The sequence below is a fragment of the Colossoma macropomum genome, unplaced genomic scaffold (genome assembly GCF_904425465.1).
Source record: "Colossoma macropomum unplaced genomic scaffold, Colossoma_macropomum, whole genome shotgun sequence".
Taxonomy (NCBI): Eukaryota; Metazoa; Chordata; class Actinopteri; order Characiformes; family Serrasalmidae; genus Colossoma; species Colossoma macropomum.
In genome coordinates, this window is record NW_023494792.1 from 30,490,627 (window position 1) to 30,509,130 (window position 18,504).

Sequence of the window (18,504 nt, forward strand, 5' to 3'; positions counted from 1 at the left end):
AAAAGCAGGTTTACGTACTAAATCAAACGCTTTTATTTCAAAACTGCAAGAAAAGTGTGGTTTTAAATCTTGCCTGAAATTTCACTTAATGAAATTGTGCATCGTCTTATCGGAACGTCCCTAATCTGGTGTGGTTTTTCCTCCTTTAAGTGAACAGACGGGATAAACTCAACAAGAACAGGTGCTAAACAGGTACAATGTTATGTATGACACAATATTGTGAGCAGTTCTTTTTGACGGCCAGCGTAGAAACTCGCAGTCTGTAGTTGCAGACACGCGTCACAAGCAGGTACAGCAGCGCTTTTAGAGAAAAAGTAACGTTTCTACTGAAGCTTCGTTTTCAACATATTAAAAAATGTTAAACCAAGATTTTTATACTGTTATGAATAACATATAAATGAGTGAGCTGCACTGAAACATACAATCTGATTAATTTAATGAACACTATATGACTTCCATATCCTTCCATAAGTAACATACACACTTAAAAAGATGGTTCTTTAAGGGTTCTTATGTGAAGATATAGAACCATGAACACTCAAAGACCACACCGCATGATTAAAGGGTTATTTGCATCGTGAAAGGGTTCTTCAGATTCATGGATAACGTGACGTAGATGGTTCTATATAGAACCTTTTTGAATAGGGTTCTGTACAGCACCAAATATTGCTTTTCTGTTGTTATGATGTCAGGCTGGTTACGATAGAAGAACCCTTGTAGTGCTATATAGAACCCTTTTTAAAAAGGTTTAAAAAGGTTGAATCATGCAAAAGGTTATTTGAGTGTTCATGGTTCCATACAGAACCATTTTCTTTACTGAAGAACCCTTGAAGAACCATCTTTTTATAACCATCTATAATACTGTGCAGAGAGACCACCTTTCACCCCCTTTATTTCATTTCCAGTCAAAATGGACCTTACAAGGTGTTCACATTTCAGAGAAAAAACCTAAAACATATTTCACAGAAAATGACAGTAAATTACTAAATTATACCTAATTATCTCCAAGTAATCAAACACATCCAGTGATGTTGAAGTCTGGACATTTCTGCTCCTGCTACTTGGGAGAAAAACGATTATAAGTGGTCATGAAATGGTTTGGTATAGTGTAATAGGTGACACCTCTGCCTTCTACGCTGTAGACTGGGGTTCAATCCATGCCTGGGTAATCACCCTACACTATACCAATAAGAGTCCTTGGGCAAGACTCCTAACACCACCTTCACCTACCTGTGTAAAATGATCAAATTGTAGGTCGCTCTGGATAAGAGCGTCTGGTAAATGCCATAAACGTGAATTTAAAAATGGACATTAGCAGTGAAATATGAAAAGAGGGAAGCAGAAAGGTTACAAAAGTATACTGTTATGTAAGAAGCACATCTTACACAGCTGGCTGACCAACTTCAGCCCTACAGGCTCACAGCACTTTCGTTCCGCTCATTCAGCTAATTAAACAAATTAAAATCTCAGGCTTATTTCATACTAAGGCTTATTATTTAGCTATTCTTAGGTTATAGAAGTGTGTGATAAAACTCTGGGCCTGCTGGTGGGACCTGGACAGTTAAGGGGTAAAGCGCTTCATTTCAATAACAAGGGACGTCGCTCTGCTGATGTGCCAACATGCATAATGTGGATAGAGAAGATGACGATGAAGGTTTGAAATAAGCATAAAGAAGGCAATGGTTCACTACCATCCCTTTCAAATGGCATCATTAAGATCTTCAGCCCAGCAGTGTTTATGCCGTTTACACCTCCAGACTTCAAAGACGGTAATATCACAGAGGCGTAGAGAGGAACTTCATTGATTTTTAAAAACTGGTGCATAATTAAATGTTTAAGATGTAAACAGAGTCATTCAGAGTGGTTTGGTGTGAAATGCTCTGTTCTAGAGAAACTTACAGAGTCAGAGTTGTTCACAGTGGTGGTGATAGGAACCAGACGTCCACCTCTAAAAGCTCCCTCTCAGCAAGTTATCACCTGAAATGGTTATGAATTCACTGCCTGATGTCTGAGACATCACTGTTACACGATAACCAATAAGAACGTTGTGAGAGAAGCGCATAACTCCCATATAAATCCACAACAAATGAATTTTCGAAGTTTTTATTCACTGCTTCATCAAAAACCTACTAAAAATGCAGCTGAAATCTAACATATTTAAACGTTATCATTCTGAAATGTGCTTTTTTGTGGCGAAAAATAAATTAGCCAAAGTTCAAAACATTTTTTAACTGATCTCATTCACTTTGATTCAGATATTTATGCATTTGGTCAAACAACACAGCAGTACTAAAACACTTACAGACTTTTCTATCCACTGTTAAAACTAACCCCTGACTCACTTAACCCCCTTCTATGGAGTAAGTTTGCCTGAATTGTTCACAAAATCGTTCAAAACACAGTTTATGTTTTCACTTGTGGCACAGATGTGCAGGATGCCTGTATAAAATACTGTTAATCTTCCTCAAATACTTAAAAAATTCCCAAACCAAAATCTGTCCACAAAGCCTACATGTATAAATGTGTGTGATTTTGCTTTAGAGTTCGTCCATCATGGCCAGCAGGTCATCGCCTTTGTTGCTGGGTCCTTCAGGCTGGTCCTGCTGCTCGGCGAACTCGGCTGCGATGCGAGTCAGCTCAGTGTCGGCCTGATGATCCTGGATGAAGACAGAGTGACAGACACACCGTCCACTTTATTAGAAACACTTCACCACCTGTCATTTATTTCATTTACAGTTAAAACTGCCATTAAAGACAGTTATTATTTTTTTCAGGAGATATTCAGAGAAGGTTAGATAGAAGATCATCCACCCGCATAAGGAAGGAGAACTGGAGTTCAAAGAAAACTGAACTCCTAACAACCACCTGAAAGACCTGGTAGACATCAACACTGTCCCCATCAGATTAACAGCACTTAAAGCTTTCATCTTTGAGAGAGAGGAGAAAATCAAGCTGCTTCAGATTTGAAAACATCCACAGGTGTTTCTGTCCATCCTTCCACTGTGAGAAGACAACTCAGCGATATGGGTCTGAAAGGACGTGTAGCTGTGAAGAAGAACCTCACTGAGAAAAGGAGACGGACACATCAAACAAAGAAGCTGAACAATGGACTGACCACCCCAGAGTCCAGACCTCAACACCACTGAATGGGTTTGATTACTTCAGAAAATGTTAAACCAACTTCTAAGACTGAACTTTGGAGGTGTGAAAAATATCCCTGCAGATTTCTTTGAGAAACCGAAAGCGAGTCTTGTGAAAAGAACAGAAGCTGTAATAAAGGAAAAGAGTGACACACTGAGTACTGAAAAATACTATTAAATGTAGTCTTTTATGTAATTTCTGGTTATATTTACATTTTCCTTTTTCCCCCTTGACTTAATGGCTGTTCTGATTGAAAATAAAACAAATAAAGGGTAAGTAAAGGTTGGTCTCTGACTCAGCACACTACTGTGTAAGTCCACTATATAGGTTTGCGATTACAGAAAGGCGGAGCGTGCAGCAAATAACCTGATTACTGGGCTTTTATTATACAGCTTTTTTATTGGATTTCTAGAAACCTGATAATGGTATATATGATAGTGTATTATTCTGTTTACACAACCACTTTATAATCTGGTATCTGCGAAACCAGATAATGACTGTACTACTAGTTTGCATACGAACACATTCACTGTGACTTTGACTTAGTGACAGTGTAAAGAAGTCCGAGATGAATTAGTTCAAAGCCTGTGATTTGGTGACACTGATGAATGGCTCTTAGCTCTAAGTAGAGGAGCACCAACAGCCTTCAGCGATGAACCTTCACCCAGTAAGATGACATACGCAAGGTAGTTATGCAAATGTGGGCCTAAACCCTGCCAGGGACAGCACCTTGCCTTTGTTGCCTGAATATTTATGACACCGAATGATGGTTCGTCCGCCCCCTCTGAGATTCCCCTGTAAAGATAAGTTCAAGCGTCATTTAGAATCTGTAGCAGCTATTCTGTAACAGCTCTTCACATTGATAGGTCTGACTGTCCTTCATTACACTGGGCCAACAAATCTTCATTCGGTTCACTATTACTGTTTAAAGGGGTTTTTGGAGTTTCCATAATGTCTGCATAATTTCACCAATGTGATGTGAACAAAGTCATTCAGGGTGGTTTGGTGTAAAATGGTTCATTGTAGAGAAACTTACAGACTCAGGTTTCTTTACAGTGGTGGTGATAGGAACCAGGGATCACAACGTCTACAACCATCACATTCATGGTTGGAGATTCCCCTCCCCGCCTGCAGAGGTCCCTCTCTCCTTAGATTTAATGGCTGACTGCTCACCTGAAGCTTGTTTTCTCATCACTCTCTCTATATATAGCTCGTATTTTGGCTAGGGTCCTTGCAAAGTCTTGCCAGATCATTCTCTGCAGTTCTAAGCCTGGGTACTTATTGTTCTTGGTGTTTTTCATGTTCTTTGACCTTCTGCTTGTCTACTGGCTTTTCTGATTTTTTGGATTTCGTCTTTGCTGTGGTTGCCTCGGACTGTCTGTATTACTCTCTGCCTGAAATAAAGTCAGCTCGCGCTTGGATCCAATATCAAGTCTGTTCCTTGGCATTAAAACACAAATACAGCCATTTTATTTACTGTCCAAAAACACATATATAATGTTACATGTTATATAATGATAATGGTGAAACAGTGGTACATCTGAAAAAAAAGTTTTCTTTGGGGACTACTGTACACCCTGAATGTACCTCTCCACCATTAATGGGTTTAAAAATTACGTTTTAGGACAAAATCTTCTCACAAGTTTCATAAAACAGTGTCTCAGACGTCAGACAGTGTCTTCAGAACCATTTCATGTAGTAACTTTCTGTGAGGGAGCTTTTAGAGGTGGACGTCTGGTTCCTATCACCACCACTGTGAACAATTCTGACTCTGTAAGTTTGTCTCTCAAACCAGAACAGGTAAAGTTACTTGTACTAGATTTTTTTTAAAACAGTTTTTAAGAACAGTTCAATGCAGTTTTTTGCTTTAAACCACACCTTTAATTACATTTGGTGAATTACATTTTGCATTTATGGAATTTAGTAAATGCTTCTATCCAGAGTGACTTGCAGTTGTTCTTGCCTGTGTGAGGAATCAGACCTCAATCTGCCGTTTTTAACAGATTATTTTATGATTCAAGAAAACCTGAAATACATATTACATTAGTATTAGTATTTTGATATTCTACAAGAAAAGGGTGACAAGAAATAGCCTACAGGCTGTGTGTTTCAAGATCAAGGTCAAAGTTCAACTAAATTGTGCTGTGTAGCTCTACAAAGTACAGCCATAACGACTCCTTCAGAAGTGACTGGATGAGATGTGTGCAAAACCTTTTTGCAGCAGTGATGTGAACGTACCTTTAGAAATATGACAGGATCTATTTATGCCTGGTTCTGACTAAATGACACTAAAACTAAAGCACGTATCACAACAGTCCAAACTTGTGAATGTTGGAAAAATTGCAACCATTGGACTCAGCTTGCCCCATACAGCAACCCCATGACAATTTGAGTAAAACACACCAAAAGGACAACAGATGTTGTGTTGTGAGCTGTGATTTTCATAAATTTGTCATTTGGACACGTTTTCATCAGAGCAGAGTTTGGCAGGGCTGCAAGACTCTTCAACACAGAAGTGGAGTTTTACTGAGCTGTAAGCCGAGAGACTCACAGCAGCAGTGGAGTCTGACTGGGCCGTGAGCCGGCTGACTTTGCACCATGGAAGCGGAGGGTGACTTTGCTTCAACAGCCGTGACAGTGGCTTTAAAATGTGAACATTCCCTAAAATGCAACATGTATGATTTCCGTGGTCCAACATGGAGGATCTTTTTTTTGCCGCCAATGTTCCGAACCAGTCTCGATCACTTAATAAGGTGAAACAAACTACAAAAGTCTAGCGTGACTGCGACTTAACAACCCTGCTTAATGGCAGGGCTCCCCAGTGAAGGATCTTAAGGAAACAACAGCTTCCTTGCTCTCTTCTCCTTTAGAAGTAGACCTGCCATTATATCCAGCTTTGTTTCTGCTCAGAGATGTTTCAATACTTAACTTGAAACCCAGTCAAAATGAAACAGTAATGGCTTCTCTGACAGCAGTTCAGAAATGTCATGCAGTACCAAGTGTACACTTAAGACATACATTCCTGCTCTATTTTATGGATGTCATGGTCCTGGAGCGGCCAGACTGAATCGAGCAAAGGCTGACACTGTGGTCACCTGGTCAGCAGCCATTTACTTTGTCCAAAAAGTTTGGGACAGGACTTTGTCTAATTGAATTTATTTTAATTAATTGTGCGTCTTTGTGTCTGTTTTTTTGTTGGACTGTTAGTTTTTGTACTGAAAGTGTATTTTCACAGAACACCCCTTTTAAATGCTCAGGGTTGATGTGTTTTTCTTACCCCTCGTCCTCGTCTGTGGGGAACAGGTTCACTCTGATTCCTGTGTCTGCATGTGCGAGACTCCACACCTCCATCCCTCCCATCAGCTTAGCCAGCAGATTCAGCTCCTCCTTAGCCAAAGGGTTGGGACCCACACTCTCCTGTTTGATGTACATAGGTGCATATAACTGCTACACCTCAAACCATACTGTCGCTGTGTAAAGAACAAGTTTTTCAGTTTGAACATTTTACACTGTTTGGAAACAGCTGTACTTCACACTGTGGGAATATTTCACAGCACGGTGTGGATGAATGGACCAACACAAATGGCCTGAAGTTATTTGAAAAAAAAATCTTCTGAATTAAAGTTAAGAATGTTTTTTTTTTATGTCCTCTGAAGAGTTTAGCCCCGACCCTTATCCACTACACCTGGTCCAGCTAATGACCGAAACACAGCCTGTTTGTATTTGGGTAGGAGGTGAAACCTGCAGGGAGGAACATACTGTCACTGTCAAAACAAAACCTCATATCCCAAAAAAGTGTACAGGAGAAACCTTCAGTGTAAATCAGTGTCAAAAATTTTATTCTAAGTTATTTTGGACCATTTCTACTCATTTTGGACCATTCGTCATGAAAAGTGGCAACTAACGTTAAAAAAAAACAAAAAACAAAAAAAAACAACAAAAACAAAGACGCGAGGTTTTGTCCCACAGCGACGATAAGTAAACTGTAAAGCCATGCTATTAATTAGCTTAAAGGACAGTTTGAAACTGAATATTTACCTGTTTGGCTTTAGAAGTGTTTTTGGAGGTGTCTGAGGTGCGGGTGTCTTCAGCTGAGGTGGCACTGTACCTGCGCAAACACAGAGGTTACAGAGTCACTGAGCGAACTTTACCTAGCAGACAGAACCAGGCTTTTAGGCTTCTGAAGGCTCTTAGCTCCAAAATGTTATGAAAGAACCACTTTCCAACAATTCAATATTGAATATGTTGTTAGTTGGCTTTACAAAATCCAGAAAACATTCTTGAACCAAACACAGGGTGTCTGTGAAACAGAAGGCAGCTGAGTGGCTGTTCAGTGCTGTATTCTGAGTGTCTTAGTAGACAGTTTTTATTCGTTAAGATTCTTCTGCAGGATGTTGGTTTGAGACAACTGGCGTTTTTCTACCAGGCAGCGCAGGAGTGGCACGGTGTGGTTACACATCTGTGATCTTGCATTTTGTTTTCATTTCCATTGCCAAGTGAAGACACCGCCATACTGCCTGTGCTGAATTTTGGTTACCCTTCTTCCCTGGGAACCAAGCGCACACTTCCTGGATGTATGGGCAGAGCTAGAAACAGTGGAGAATCCTGATTGGTCACACACAGTTACAGATTAGACTTGTCACGTATTGTCAGTCAAGTCAGTCAACCGCCATTTTTTAGAACTTGAAGCTCCTCCAGTGAAACAGTTGGTATGGCATAGAGCCGGGGTGTGAAACTCTGCAAATCCGTGGGCCAGCTGTGTTTTATTTTGTTTTTACTTAACATTTTGTCCTGACCCGAATGGGCCATTGTTTATTGAAAATATGCCAAAACTGCAACAGCAAAATAGGCATTAAATACTTATTCAAAAATAATTCTAAATACAAATAAATTGTTTTGGGTAGTTTTTTAAAAACTGCCTATTTGCTTAAACTAGACACCAGGCATCTTTTCTTTTTGTGTAACTGCTGACCCAGAGATTCTTGTTGGAGGTCAGAACCCACACTCTCCTGTTGCGTTGTGCATAGACCAAAAATTAAAACCTTGTTTTTTTAAAAGGTACGCGCACCTCTGAGCACTGTTGAATTTCTTAGCGCGCCACTCAGTGTTTTATTCAGTACTGTGACATGACTGGAATGAAGCTCCGGAATAACACTGTACCTTCAAAAACCAGCCTGGGGGAGGCATCTCAGTGATTTATGCAAATACTGGATCAGGTTATGAGTTGATGCTTTAATCATTAAGGGTTTCCCAAACAGAGATTGGTGGTTGCACTGCAGGGGGTTCATAATAGGAATGTCACTCTAAAATTAACCCTTGTGTGGTGCTGATGTGTTTGTTACTTAGTGGTCTGGTGGACCCACCACATTATTGTTTTTTAAGTCAGTACAGCCAAAGGTTCTCCTTTAGCAACTGTAGCCAGTCAGCAGCCTGTCCATGTTGTCCACCCTCACACACACATACACATATACACATGTGTAATATAAATGTGTGGGGGGTGAACAGTGTGAAGACACTGAAAATGTGATATGTGATGTTCTTCACTGAAAATGAGCAAAGGCCAAGAAATCTGGGGTTAAAATAATAATAAATTGCATCATTTTTTATTTTGGTAAACACTGAAAATGGGTCCCACAGACCCCAACACCACACACGGGTTAAATCACATACAATTACACATATAAAACTGTGAACACGTAAAAAAACTATCAAAATGTAACACTTTATCTATCACTAAATCAATTCTCGGGTCAAAAATGTCCTAATGTTTAAAACTCTACGTGAAATTCGGGTAAAATATCCTAACAGTGTAAATATGTTAGCTTTTATTTATTTATAATCCTTTATATTGTTAATTTTTGTGAAGGATAGAGTTTATATTTTTATCTTATTTTTACTTTTAGAATTATATATTTTGTCTCTAAAGTAACAAGTAAACTGTAAAAACCTTGTTAAGTAATTAACAAGGTTAATTACTTGCTTGTTAATTCTCTTCTCGCTACTTCTTTTCTTTTCTTGAGTATCTTGCGCTCCCTTTGCTGCTGTAACACTGAGAATTTCCCCATTGTGGGACTAATAAAGAATTATCTTATTATCTTATTATTATCTTATCTTAAAAGGCATGAATTGTCTGTACAGCTTTCTAATCAAAACATGAAGCCAGATTTATTGACATGCAAAACTAATCATAAAACCTTTTCATTAAAAGAAGTTGTTTAATTTAAAATTGCTGACACAAAACGTTGAGTACCTCTATCTAATCAGCACTGTGTCAGTTTCAGACACACCCTGTGAATGTTCAAATCGTGGAATTTGTTTGAAGAATGTTCCAGAAATGAATGGGCAATTCCTAATGAATCAACCTGAGTGACAGAGATTTCCAAAAACATCACACACGCAGGTACGTCCAACCCAAAGATCATAAATGCCTGATAAAGACGCAAAGAGCTTAATGACACACACTTATTGAGCAATTGTTTACTTGTTTGTGCCCAGACGTGTAACTCGGTCTCCAGAAATGTCAAATGAACCTTCTCGCACAGCGCTGGTGTAACAGCCTCCACTCGGAAACTCTCGCCTTCTTATTTCCCTGCCTCTGCTGTTAAACCACCTGAGAGAGGGAGAGAGAGTGAAAGAGAGAGAGAGAGAGAGAGAGAGAGAGAGAGAGATTATTTCACACACAACAACAACTTAGACCACATAGATTTAAATGTTATAAACTAGACAAAGGCATTTTTAGATATTTCAGAAGGATTTGAGTTTTTATACATTGCAAATTCTATACTATAATTATTATTTACAATAATTCTTGTCAGTTTTTGTGCACCATTGCTAATACAGGTGTTCAACTGTGCTCCAGCAGCTTGTGTAATCTCTGTTGAAAAACACTGTCAATTAAAATGGAGCAGACGCACATGAGCCTAAGGCAAGTGTCAGTTAAAGGGATATAGCACTGGGCTGTGGAGCAGTGGAGCTGTGTTCTCTGGATTGATGGAGCTCCATCCAGTACCTTTGGGATGATGAGTTGGACTAATCCAGAACTGACCAACCAACATCTGTACCTGACCTCACTAATGCTCAATCAGATCCTCACAGCAATGTTCCAACATCTGGTGTAAAGCCTTCCCAGAAGAGTAGAGGCTGTTACTGCAGCAAAGGAGGAACAAACTCCCTATTGATACCCTAGACTTCAGAAATCATGTCAAGTCAAAGTTTATTTATATAGTACTTTTTACAACTGGTGTTGTCACAAAGCAGCTTTACAGAAAATCTGGGTCCGAGCCCCAAAATGAGCATCGCCAAGTGAAACAGTGACAATAAAAACAAGATGAAAAGCAAGAGGAAGAATCCTTTAGAAGAACCAAGACTCGGAAGGGGAACCCATCCTCCTCTGGTCGACACCAGATACCAAAACAATAACACAATAAGAGCAAAATGAACAGAGAATAAGAGTTTACAATTAATATACAGTATAGAATACAGAGAAAAGGAAAAAAGAAACTGCCCTTTCATTGGACAGAAGAATTTAGATTAACCAGTGATAACCGATAACTACTGTTAGAGTAACAATGAGAAACAGATCTGTGAGAATCAGTCACCGTTACCACTGAAAACCAGTGACTACTACACTTAAAAAAACAAAACATGATTTTTCAAGGGTTTTTAGTAAAGAACATGGTTCTATATAGAATCATGAACATTCAAAGAACATTTTGCATGATTAAAGGGTTCTTTGTATCACGAAAGGGTTCTTCAGAGTAATGGAAAATGTGCATGAATGTGCTACAGATGGTTCTATATAGAATCTGTTTTGCTCTTAGCACCCAAAAGGGTTCTTCTATTGTTACAAGCATCTTAACAATAGAATTGGGTGCTATATAGAACCCTTTTCACAAAGGTTCTATATAGAACCATGTACAGCCCATTCTCTGTCAATCTGAAGATGCAAAGGACCACCACTGCCAGAATCAAGGGTTCTTTGAGTGTTCACGGTTCTATACAGAACCATTTTCTTCACTAAAGAACCCTTAAAGAGCCATATTTTTTAAGAGTGTAGTGAAGAAACCAGAGAAGAAATGCTGGATGAGCAGGTGTCTACAAACTTTTGGACATACAGTCAGATAAAGTCCAGCATCTGGTTACGTGACCCCTACAGTTTACCTGATTAAGCCTGGGACCTCAGAGCCGTGCGGAACAGGACCTGAAGTAGACAAAACAAAACGGCCGTCTGGGTTCTGAATTTTCTCTTTCAGGAAGATCGACACCTACAAGAACAAATACCAGATCCTCAGAACAGCACAACAAAACTGCACCTTTAAATTACTTTTCAAAGTACCTTTCAAAGAGAAAATGTACTAAAATGGTACCGGGTTCATAAACAGACACATTCATAGGTGAAGTGACATGTTTGTTCGCACATGACTCTACTTTAGAGCTGTTAGAGCCTCTTCCATTCATAATGCTTAGCTAGAAGAGCCTGGAATGAGATGATGGAGGTGATCTCCTCATCAGTCTGTAAGGTCTTACAATGTGAAATTGTCCATATGCTGCATATGTTTATGTGTACATGTACAGTTGTACACAATACAGGCTAACACAAGTTAACACATCCTCTTCAGAGAACACAAATATGTTGAGGGCTTTTTGTACAAAGGCCTTAACACAGTCAATTTCACAAATTTGCTTCAGTTTGAACAGTGACCTAGAAATAGTGCAGAATCTTGAACTGAAGAAGGACCGAACATCTTCTTCATTTTAAGTAATAATAATAATAATAATAATTTTATTTATATAGCACTTTTCATGCCGGTGGCAGCTCAAAGTGCTTTACAGACAGGTGATAAAACATAGTTATAGAAGAGATCATTAGTACTTAATTAGAAGAAATCAGAAGAAAATTAAAATTAAATTACAAGATAAACAAGATATTAATATTATCAATATTAAATATTTAAGTGTCCTAAAACTTTCTGTTGTTTATTTCCAAGTTTAAATGAAAAAAACCCACCAGATTTTCAATGTGGTCTCGGACTTTGGACCCCACTGAATATAAACGTTTATAAAGGCTTATTCCAATAGGCAACTGTTGTCATAAAGGCTGCTATTTATCATCTTCAGTGTTAAGTTGATATAACTCCCATGTCACGTGACGGTTTTGTTGACATTAAGTGTTATTATAACATTTTCATGGGTGAAAGAACACAGCACAATATGACAGCTGACTTTTTAGTGGCATTGTGTCCATTTTACTGTTCAACAACTGTTTCTAATAGTGTCCACTTCACATGCAATTCTGTCCTACATCTTTAATAAAATGGTTTAATACATGTTCTATCTCCATTTGACTGGGCTGGCCTGTGGTCAGTCTACCGTGGATGCGCCCTGCTGTGAATTATTAATGTAATAACAAGGTTTCATTATCAAAATGTTCTTGTGTACAAAAAACAGATCCTGAACTATTTAAAACAGTCCTCATGAATGAAAATCTCACCCTGATGTGCATGTCTTGAAAGAGAGCAAGTAGGGTTTGCCTTATGAGCTGAAGCTCACCATCTGATAGAGGTGTATACATCTGAAAGAAAACCAGAGAAAAAAGATGAGCACACTCTTAATCACACACAGTCACTGTAAGCTCCCATGTAAAAGTTTGAACACCCCTGATCAATGACAGGTTTTGTTGTGTGTGTGTTTGTGTACTTGTGCATTATTTGAACATGGCAGCAGCCAAGTTTAGATAAAACATCAAATATTAAATATGCCATAGCTTCTGCACACACCACATTTAATGCTGCACAATCTAAAGTGTTAAAATTCAGCAAATAAACAGTAATTTTATATTCAAATGTGCAGCAGAACTTATATTCACCTAGAAAATAAATGAAACATGCAACCAGGGGCGCACGTGATTGTGTTTGGGGTGAAGGGAAACAGTGTCAATACAGTGTTTCAATCTTCCAGAGAATCAACCCTTGAATGAATGAATGAATCAATGAATGAATCAGTGAATCATTTAATGAATCAATTGATAAATCTTCTGGGTCTGCTGTCAGATGCCAATCCTAAAACAGAGATATCTGTTGCTGTGTGCTTTGTGAATGGGTACCTCTATGATTTGACGCTGTGCATCATTTATCTGGTTAACGAGGCAGGGGCTGTCTGTGACCATTTCCCTGATCGCGTCGATGTGATTAAAGGAGATGAGCAGGAGATCTCGCGGCCGTGGACACAGCAGGATCTGGTGCTTAAACGCCATCGTCATCAGGTCATACAGCTGCAGATATGCACCAAACACTTAAACAAGCAGCAAAACCCAGAGAGCTATAACAATATGAGAGATCATAGTATATATAATATGGAAATTGCAGAGCATCTAAACCCCTTTGGCCCACGATAAACAACAGCCCACTATAAAAACATGCTATTTAATGAGAAAATATCTGGCTGTGAATGCAGTTTACATGCACAATAGATACATGTAAACCAAATGAGCTGAAACGTCTGTAAATAGCATTAAAAGACGACTTTGTAGTTCACAGCCAATGTGTCTGATAACATAAGCTTATGTTTCTGGTGATTAATGAGATATCCTTTGACAATGACATTTTAAAAATATTTCATACTGAAAGCTTGAGCTTCCCTGGTCAAATGACAGGCTATGTTGATTTTCTAACACGTCCTCTACGGGAAACAAACTTAAATGTGGAATTTTTCTCCAAATTTAAGTGCACAATTCAGTTTATTTGCTGGGTCTAAAATATTGAAAAAAATAAGACATAAAATATAAAATGTGCCATTACTTTTGCGCAGATCACATGTTATGTTTTATTTATCCAATAGGATAAATTCAGCATATACACAATAACTGTACATTAAGAAGTGAAGTGTGTTCTCTGTAAAGGGACGTGTTTACTTATTTTCACTTAGAAAATCAACAAAACACACCCAAACTTGTGCTTACAACTGCATTTTACACCAAATGACTGCCATTAAATATTAATAATGACAAAAAAGTCACCGTAAAAAGTCTAAAAACGTTTCAGAAGGGGCTCTAGATACAGGGACAATTACAAGCATAGTACAAGGTGGGGTGGGGGGCTACAATCCCACCCAATGATTAGAACTCAACCATACAACTCCCTCAATAATTAATTGTGATAATTATATATATATATATATATATATATATATATATATATATATAATAAAATGTGGTGACAATATTGGTTTTACTGATATAATACATGCTACTGCAAACAAGATTATCAGTGATCTATTAAATATTAATTCAAATATTTTTGTTGCTCCCTTCCCTGGTTCTAAAAACTCGGTTTTATTTATGTACAGTGAACATTCATAAGTGTTTTATACACTTCTGAGTAGTAAAAACATTATGCATGAAAGCAGTAATATCTACAACTTCTTACCATCAAACACTGTAAAAATAACTGACCACAGTTGGACGAGTGTTAACATACCATGTTACAGTTGTATGCAAAGTTTGGGCGCCCCTGGTCAAATTACATGCACATTTTAATGCACAATTACTATTTATTTACTGAATTTAACATATTGGAAAAAAAATGTTGCCTGTGCAAGAGTTTAAATATAGAGCACATACTATATTCTTTTATATTAACCTAAAATAAACAAATAAACAGAATTCTTTACTAAGATTTGCATAAAAAGTCATATTTAAGTTCTCTGTGAGGGTGTCTTAACATAATTTCACTTAGAAAGTTAACAAAACATGTTATATGACTGTGGTTGTTCAAACTTTCACATACAAGTGTTTATCATTGGTGAAATCAGATTAATATGTTTTTGCACATTTCCAAAGCTGTTTAATAGCTTTTAAAAGCTTGGAATACAAAGAAACTAATGGATTCTTGTCCAAATCAAGTGTCACCTCTGATGTGAAGCTCCGATAACCAAAGCAAAGACCTCTTATTCTGGACAAACTCTTAGAAAAGAACCATTCCATTATGCTTGGAACAGCTGAAGGTACGAGGATGACCAGCTACACGATGGATAGATACAAGAAGAATCATGAACAAACCATTAAAGAACCCAAACAGAAGACCAGATATTCTGGAGATCCACTATCCATATGGAGGTCAGGAGTGAGAACTGACTTAACATCACTTAATAATAAAAAGGTTCCTCACCCTGTCCATGCTGGCAGGGTTGAGCCTCATGATGGAGGTGTGCGCTAGCCGTGTCAGCACACAGCGCAAGGCTCTAATTGAGTAGACATCCTGCGGCTTCATCAGCTCCTCTATAAAAGCCTTACTGAACATGGTGCGCACTATATCATTCAGCACTACAGACAGGAAGATTAACATAGTCAAAAACACAGACAACATAATACTGAGTATCACTGAGTATGACAGACTTCGTCTTTACAGGCAAGGCAGGCTTCTACAAGTAGAATAACTTTCTATGGCATTTTATACAGGACTTCAGAGATCAGAGCCCACCCCTCATGTATTTAATTTCCAGTCAAATCAGTTATTCATTTTTCAGGAGATATGTTTGAGGAGATTAGATATACGATAATCCACTTGCATAAGGAAGGAGAAAGTCAAAGGAAAATAAGTAAAAAAAAACATGAGTTTCCAAAACTGGAATTCAAAAAATACTTAAAACCTACAGAGAAAATGTTAGACTCCTAACAACCACCTGGAAGACCTGTAGACACCAACACTGCCCCATCAGATAAACAGCACTTAAAGCTTTCATCTTTGAGAGAGAGGAGAAAATCAAGCTGCTTCAGATCTGAAAACATCCACAGGTGTTTCTGTCCATCCTTCCACTGAGAAGACGACTCAGCGCTGTGGGTCTGAAAGGATGTGTAGCTGTCAAGAAGAACCTCACTGAGAAAAGGAGACAGACACATCAAACAAAGAAGCTGAGCAATGGACTGACCACCCCAGAGTCCAGACCTCAACATCACTGAATGGGTTTGATTACTTGGATCGTAGCAGAAAGTGCAACAAACTTCTAATGTTAGTTCTTCTGTTAAACATGTTTCTGCGTATTTTTTCTCATGTTGAAAAATTAATTACTTGTACCTAAAGGACTATTTTGACTGGAAATTAAATAAATTAAGGTTTGAGCTCTGACTTTTGCAAAGTTCTGTATAAACTTTGATGTAAAACGTCATAAATTCAAAACAGAGTGGATGTTGCCTGTGTACAACATACTGTGTTTGGAGTAAAGCAGCAATAAAGCAGTAAATGCACCGTTACCATCTCATCATGTTCTCTGGAGGATGGATCTAAAGGGGTCTAAACTAGGTCACGGGGGTGTAAACCAGTGTACCTCTTTTTCTGTCTTCTTCTGACCAAAAACCTGCAAACAGTGTGAAGAATACTGAGTTTATTTCACTGAACATGGGGTTATAGTCTTGGTGAATAAGTTATAGACCAGGAGATCCCAACACTAATTGCTTAGGATGCAACACTATGTACATTTTCATGTTTTCCCTGATAAAACAACACCTGATTGAGCTAATCGATCAGTTGGCGAATCGATCTAATCGATCGGAGGTGGTGAAAATGAGTAGAACATAAAAATGTGCATCAGAACATAATCGGACTACAAAATACAGTCAGAAGCAAAAGGAAAATGTTTATATTACTATTTATTCATTATTTTTCCTATTTCATAGACAGTATAGTACATGATACAGAAACACCGCTATCAGGGATTAAAGTGGAATCAATGTTCAAAATTTCTGCATAATTAAACGGTTAAAATGTAAATATTCACAAACAAGTCATTCAGAGTGGTTTGACGCGAAATTAACCACTGTCAGAATTACAGTCACAGCGGTGGTGATAGGACCTAAACGCCTGAAGAGTTCAATGCCTCTAAAGGCTCCCTCACAGAAATTGACATGGAATGCTTATGAATTCACTGCCTGAAACACTATTTTATGAGCGTTTTGAAGACAAATTTTTAAATCTGTCCATGTTAAAGAAGTACCTGCAGGGCACTCTAGGGCAAAACAGTCTGCTGAAAAATCCAACACAGATCTATTGTTGGCTTAGCCGGTTTTTTAGCAATTTACTATTATCAACACCACACGTATTCCATATAAAGCTCAGAAGACTCGTGTAGGTTCACTGGTGGTTTTGGACAGTAAATAAAATGTCTATATTTGTGTTTGTATTTGTGTTCCTATCACCACCACTGTAAAGACATCTGAGTCTGTAAGTTTCTCTACAGTGAACCATTTCACACCAAACCATTCTGAATGACTTTGTTTACATCTAAACTGTTGAATTATACTGATTTTCTTTATCAGCTGAATTCTTCTTTACTGAGTATATTATAAAGTAGTGACATTGGCAGTTTGGGGACACATATTAATAGACAAACCTCTGAGGGACAGAACAAATAAGAAGTATAGAAAGAGGTAAGAAGTATAGAAACACCTCTGTTTCGTTAGTTTTGTTTAGACTGATTATAGTTCCAGGAATCCGAGTATTTTCCGAGTGGCTGAGCACATTTTGCGCAAGTGAACACGACCAGTTCAGGATTGGAAATAAAAAAATCCATTTTGAAAGGATTTAAGCCAAAAAATACTTATTTAGTTGATAAACTGCCGAAAAACAAGGGTTCTCGAGTGAGTGAAAGAAAAATAACAGTTAACAGATGGCAGAAAGAGGGCGTTTGCTGTTCTAACTAAAGGCGAAAGTTAGCGTGTTATTCGAATTTTCCGCTCCACCTTAAGAGGCGCCGCGGTTACAGTCTGGCGCGTGTAGAAGCGACAGAAGCAACAGAGTGTAACGGCTGCGCTTGTTAAGGTGGAACGGAGAGTTCGACTAAGAAGCTAAGATGAGTCTGTTCTAATGAGGGGGATTAGGTTCGCTAGCAGGTCGTGTAGTGAATATGGAGCTACTGGGGATAAACTACCTCTGACTAGGTTACCTCTCTGTGTTTTATCGTCTGTTTCGTTCTGGGCTCGGAGCCGTTGGTCCAAGATATAAAGCATTTCACCGCCCAGGTTTATAACGAGTAACGGTAACATCCTCAGAGACATGGCGCCAGCCTGAGGATCAGATGGATCTGTTCAGTCAGATTAAATATTATTCAGCCGGCCCAGCTTCTTCCTCAATCAATACATTCCCTACAGTTACATTCATGTTATCTCGAGAAATTAACCGCTGCTGCGAGATCAGTCTAGCTAATTTTAACGCGCTATAGGTTCTCTCCCCCTGAAGTGCAGTACTGATCAGACGGCGACCTGCAGAGAGACATAGCTACCAGCAGAGGGCGCGCGGAGGGTCGAACTGCAGCACCATATGAGGGCGTTTCTGTGATGCATATTTCGAGGATTAAGTGCTAACTGTAGCTGCC

At 38.5% G+C, this 18,504-nt stretch overlaps 1 protein-coding gene across 1 annotated transcript; it reads right to left on the reverse strand.

Moving 5' to 3' along the window:
- Positions 1 to 1,760: 1,760 nt before the first annotated feature.
- oscp1a (organic solute carrier partner 1a) lies at positions 1,761 to 18,407 on the reverse strand. The gene is made up of 11 exons (XM_036576851.1): positions 18,076 to 18,407; positions 16,462 to 16,491; positions 15,306 to 15,460; positions 13,244 to 13,411; positions 12,632 to 12,712; positions 11,302 to 11,405; positions 9,623 to 9,751; positions 7,180 to 7,249; positions 6,419 to 6,558; positions 3,876 to 3,936; positions 1,761 to 2,657 (listed from the first exon to the last, which is right to left on the reverse strand). The coding sequence occupies exons 1-11, from the start codon at positions 18,185 to 18,187 to the stop codon at positions 2,538 to 2,540; spliced, it is 1,170 nt and encodes a 389-aa protein (XP_036432744.1). The 5' UTR covers positions 18,188 to 18,407; the 3' UTR covers positions 1,761 to 2,537.
- Positions 18,408 to 18,504: the final 97 nt, after the last annotated feature.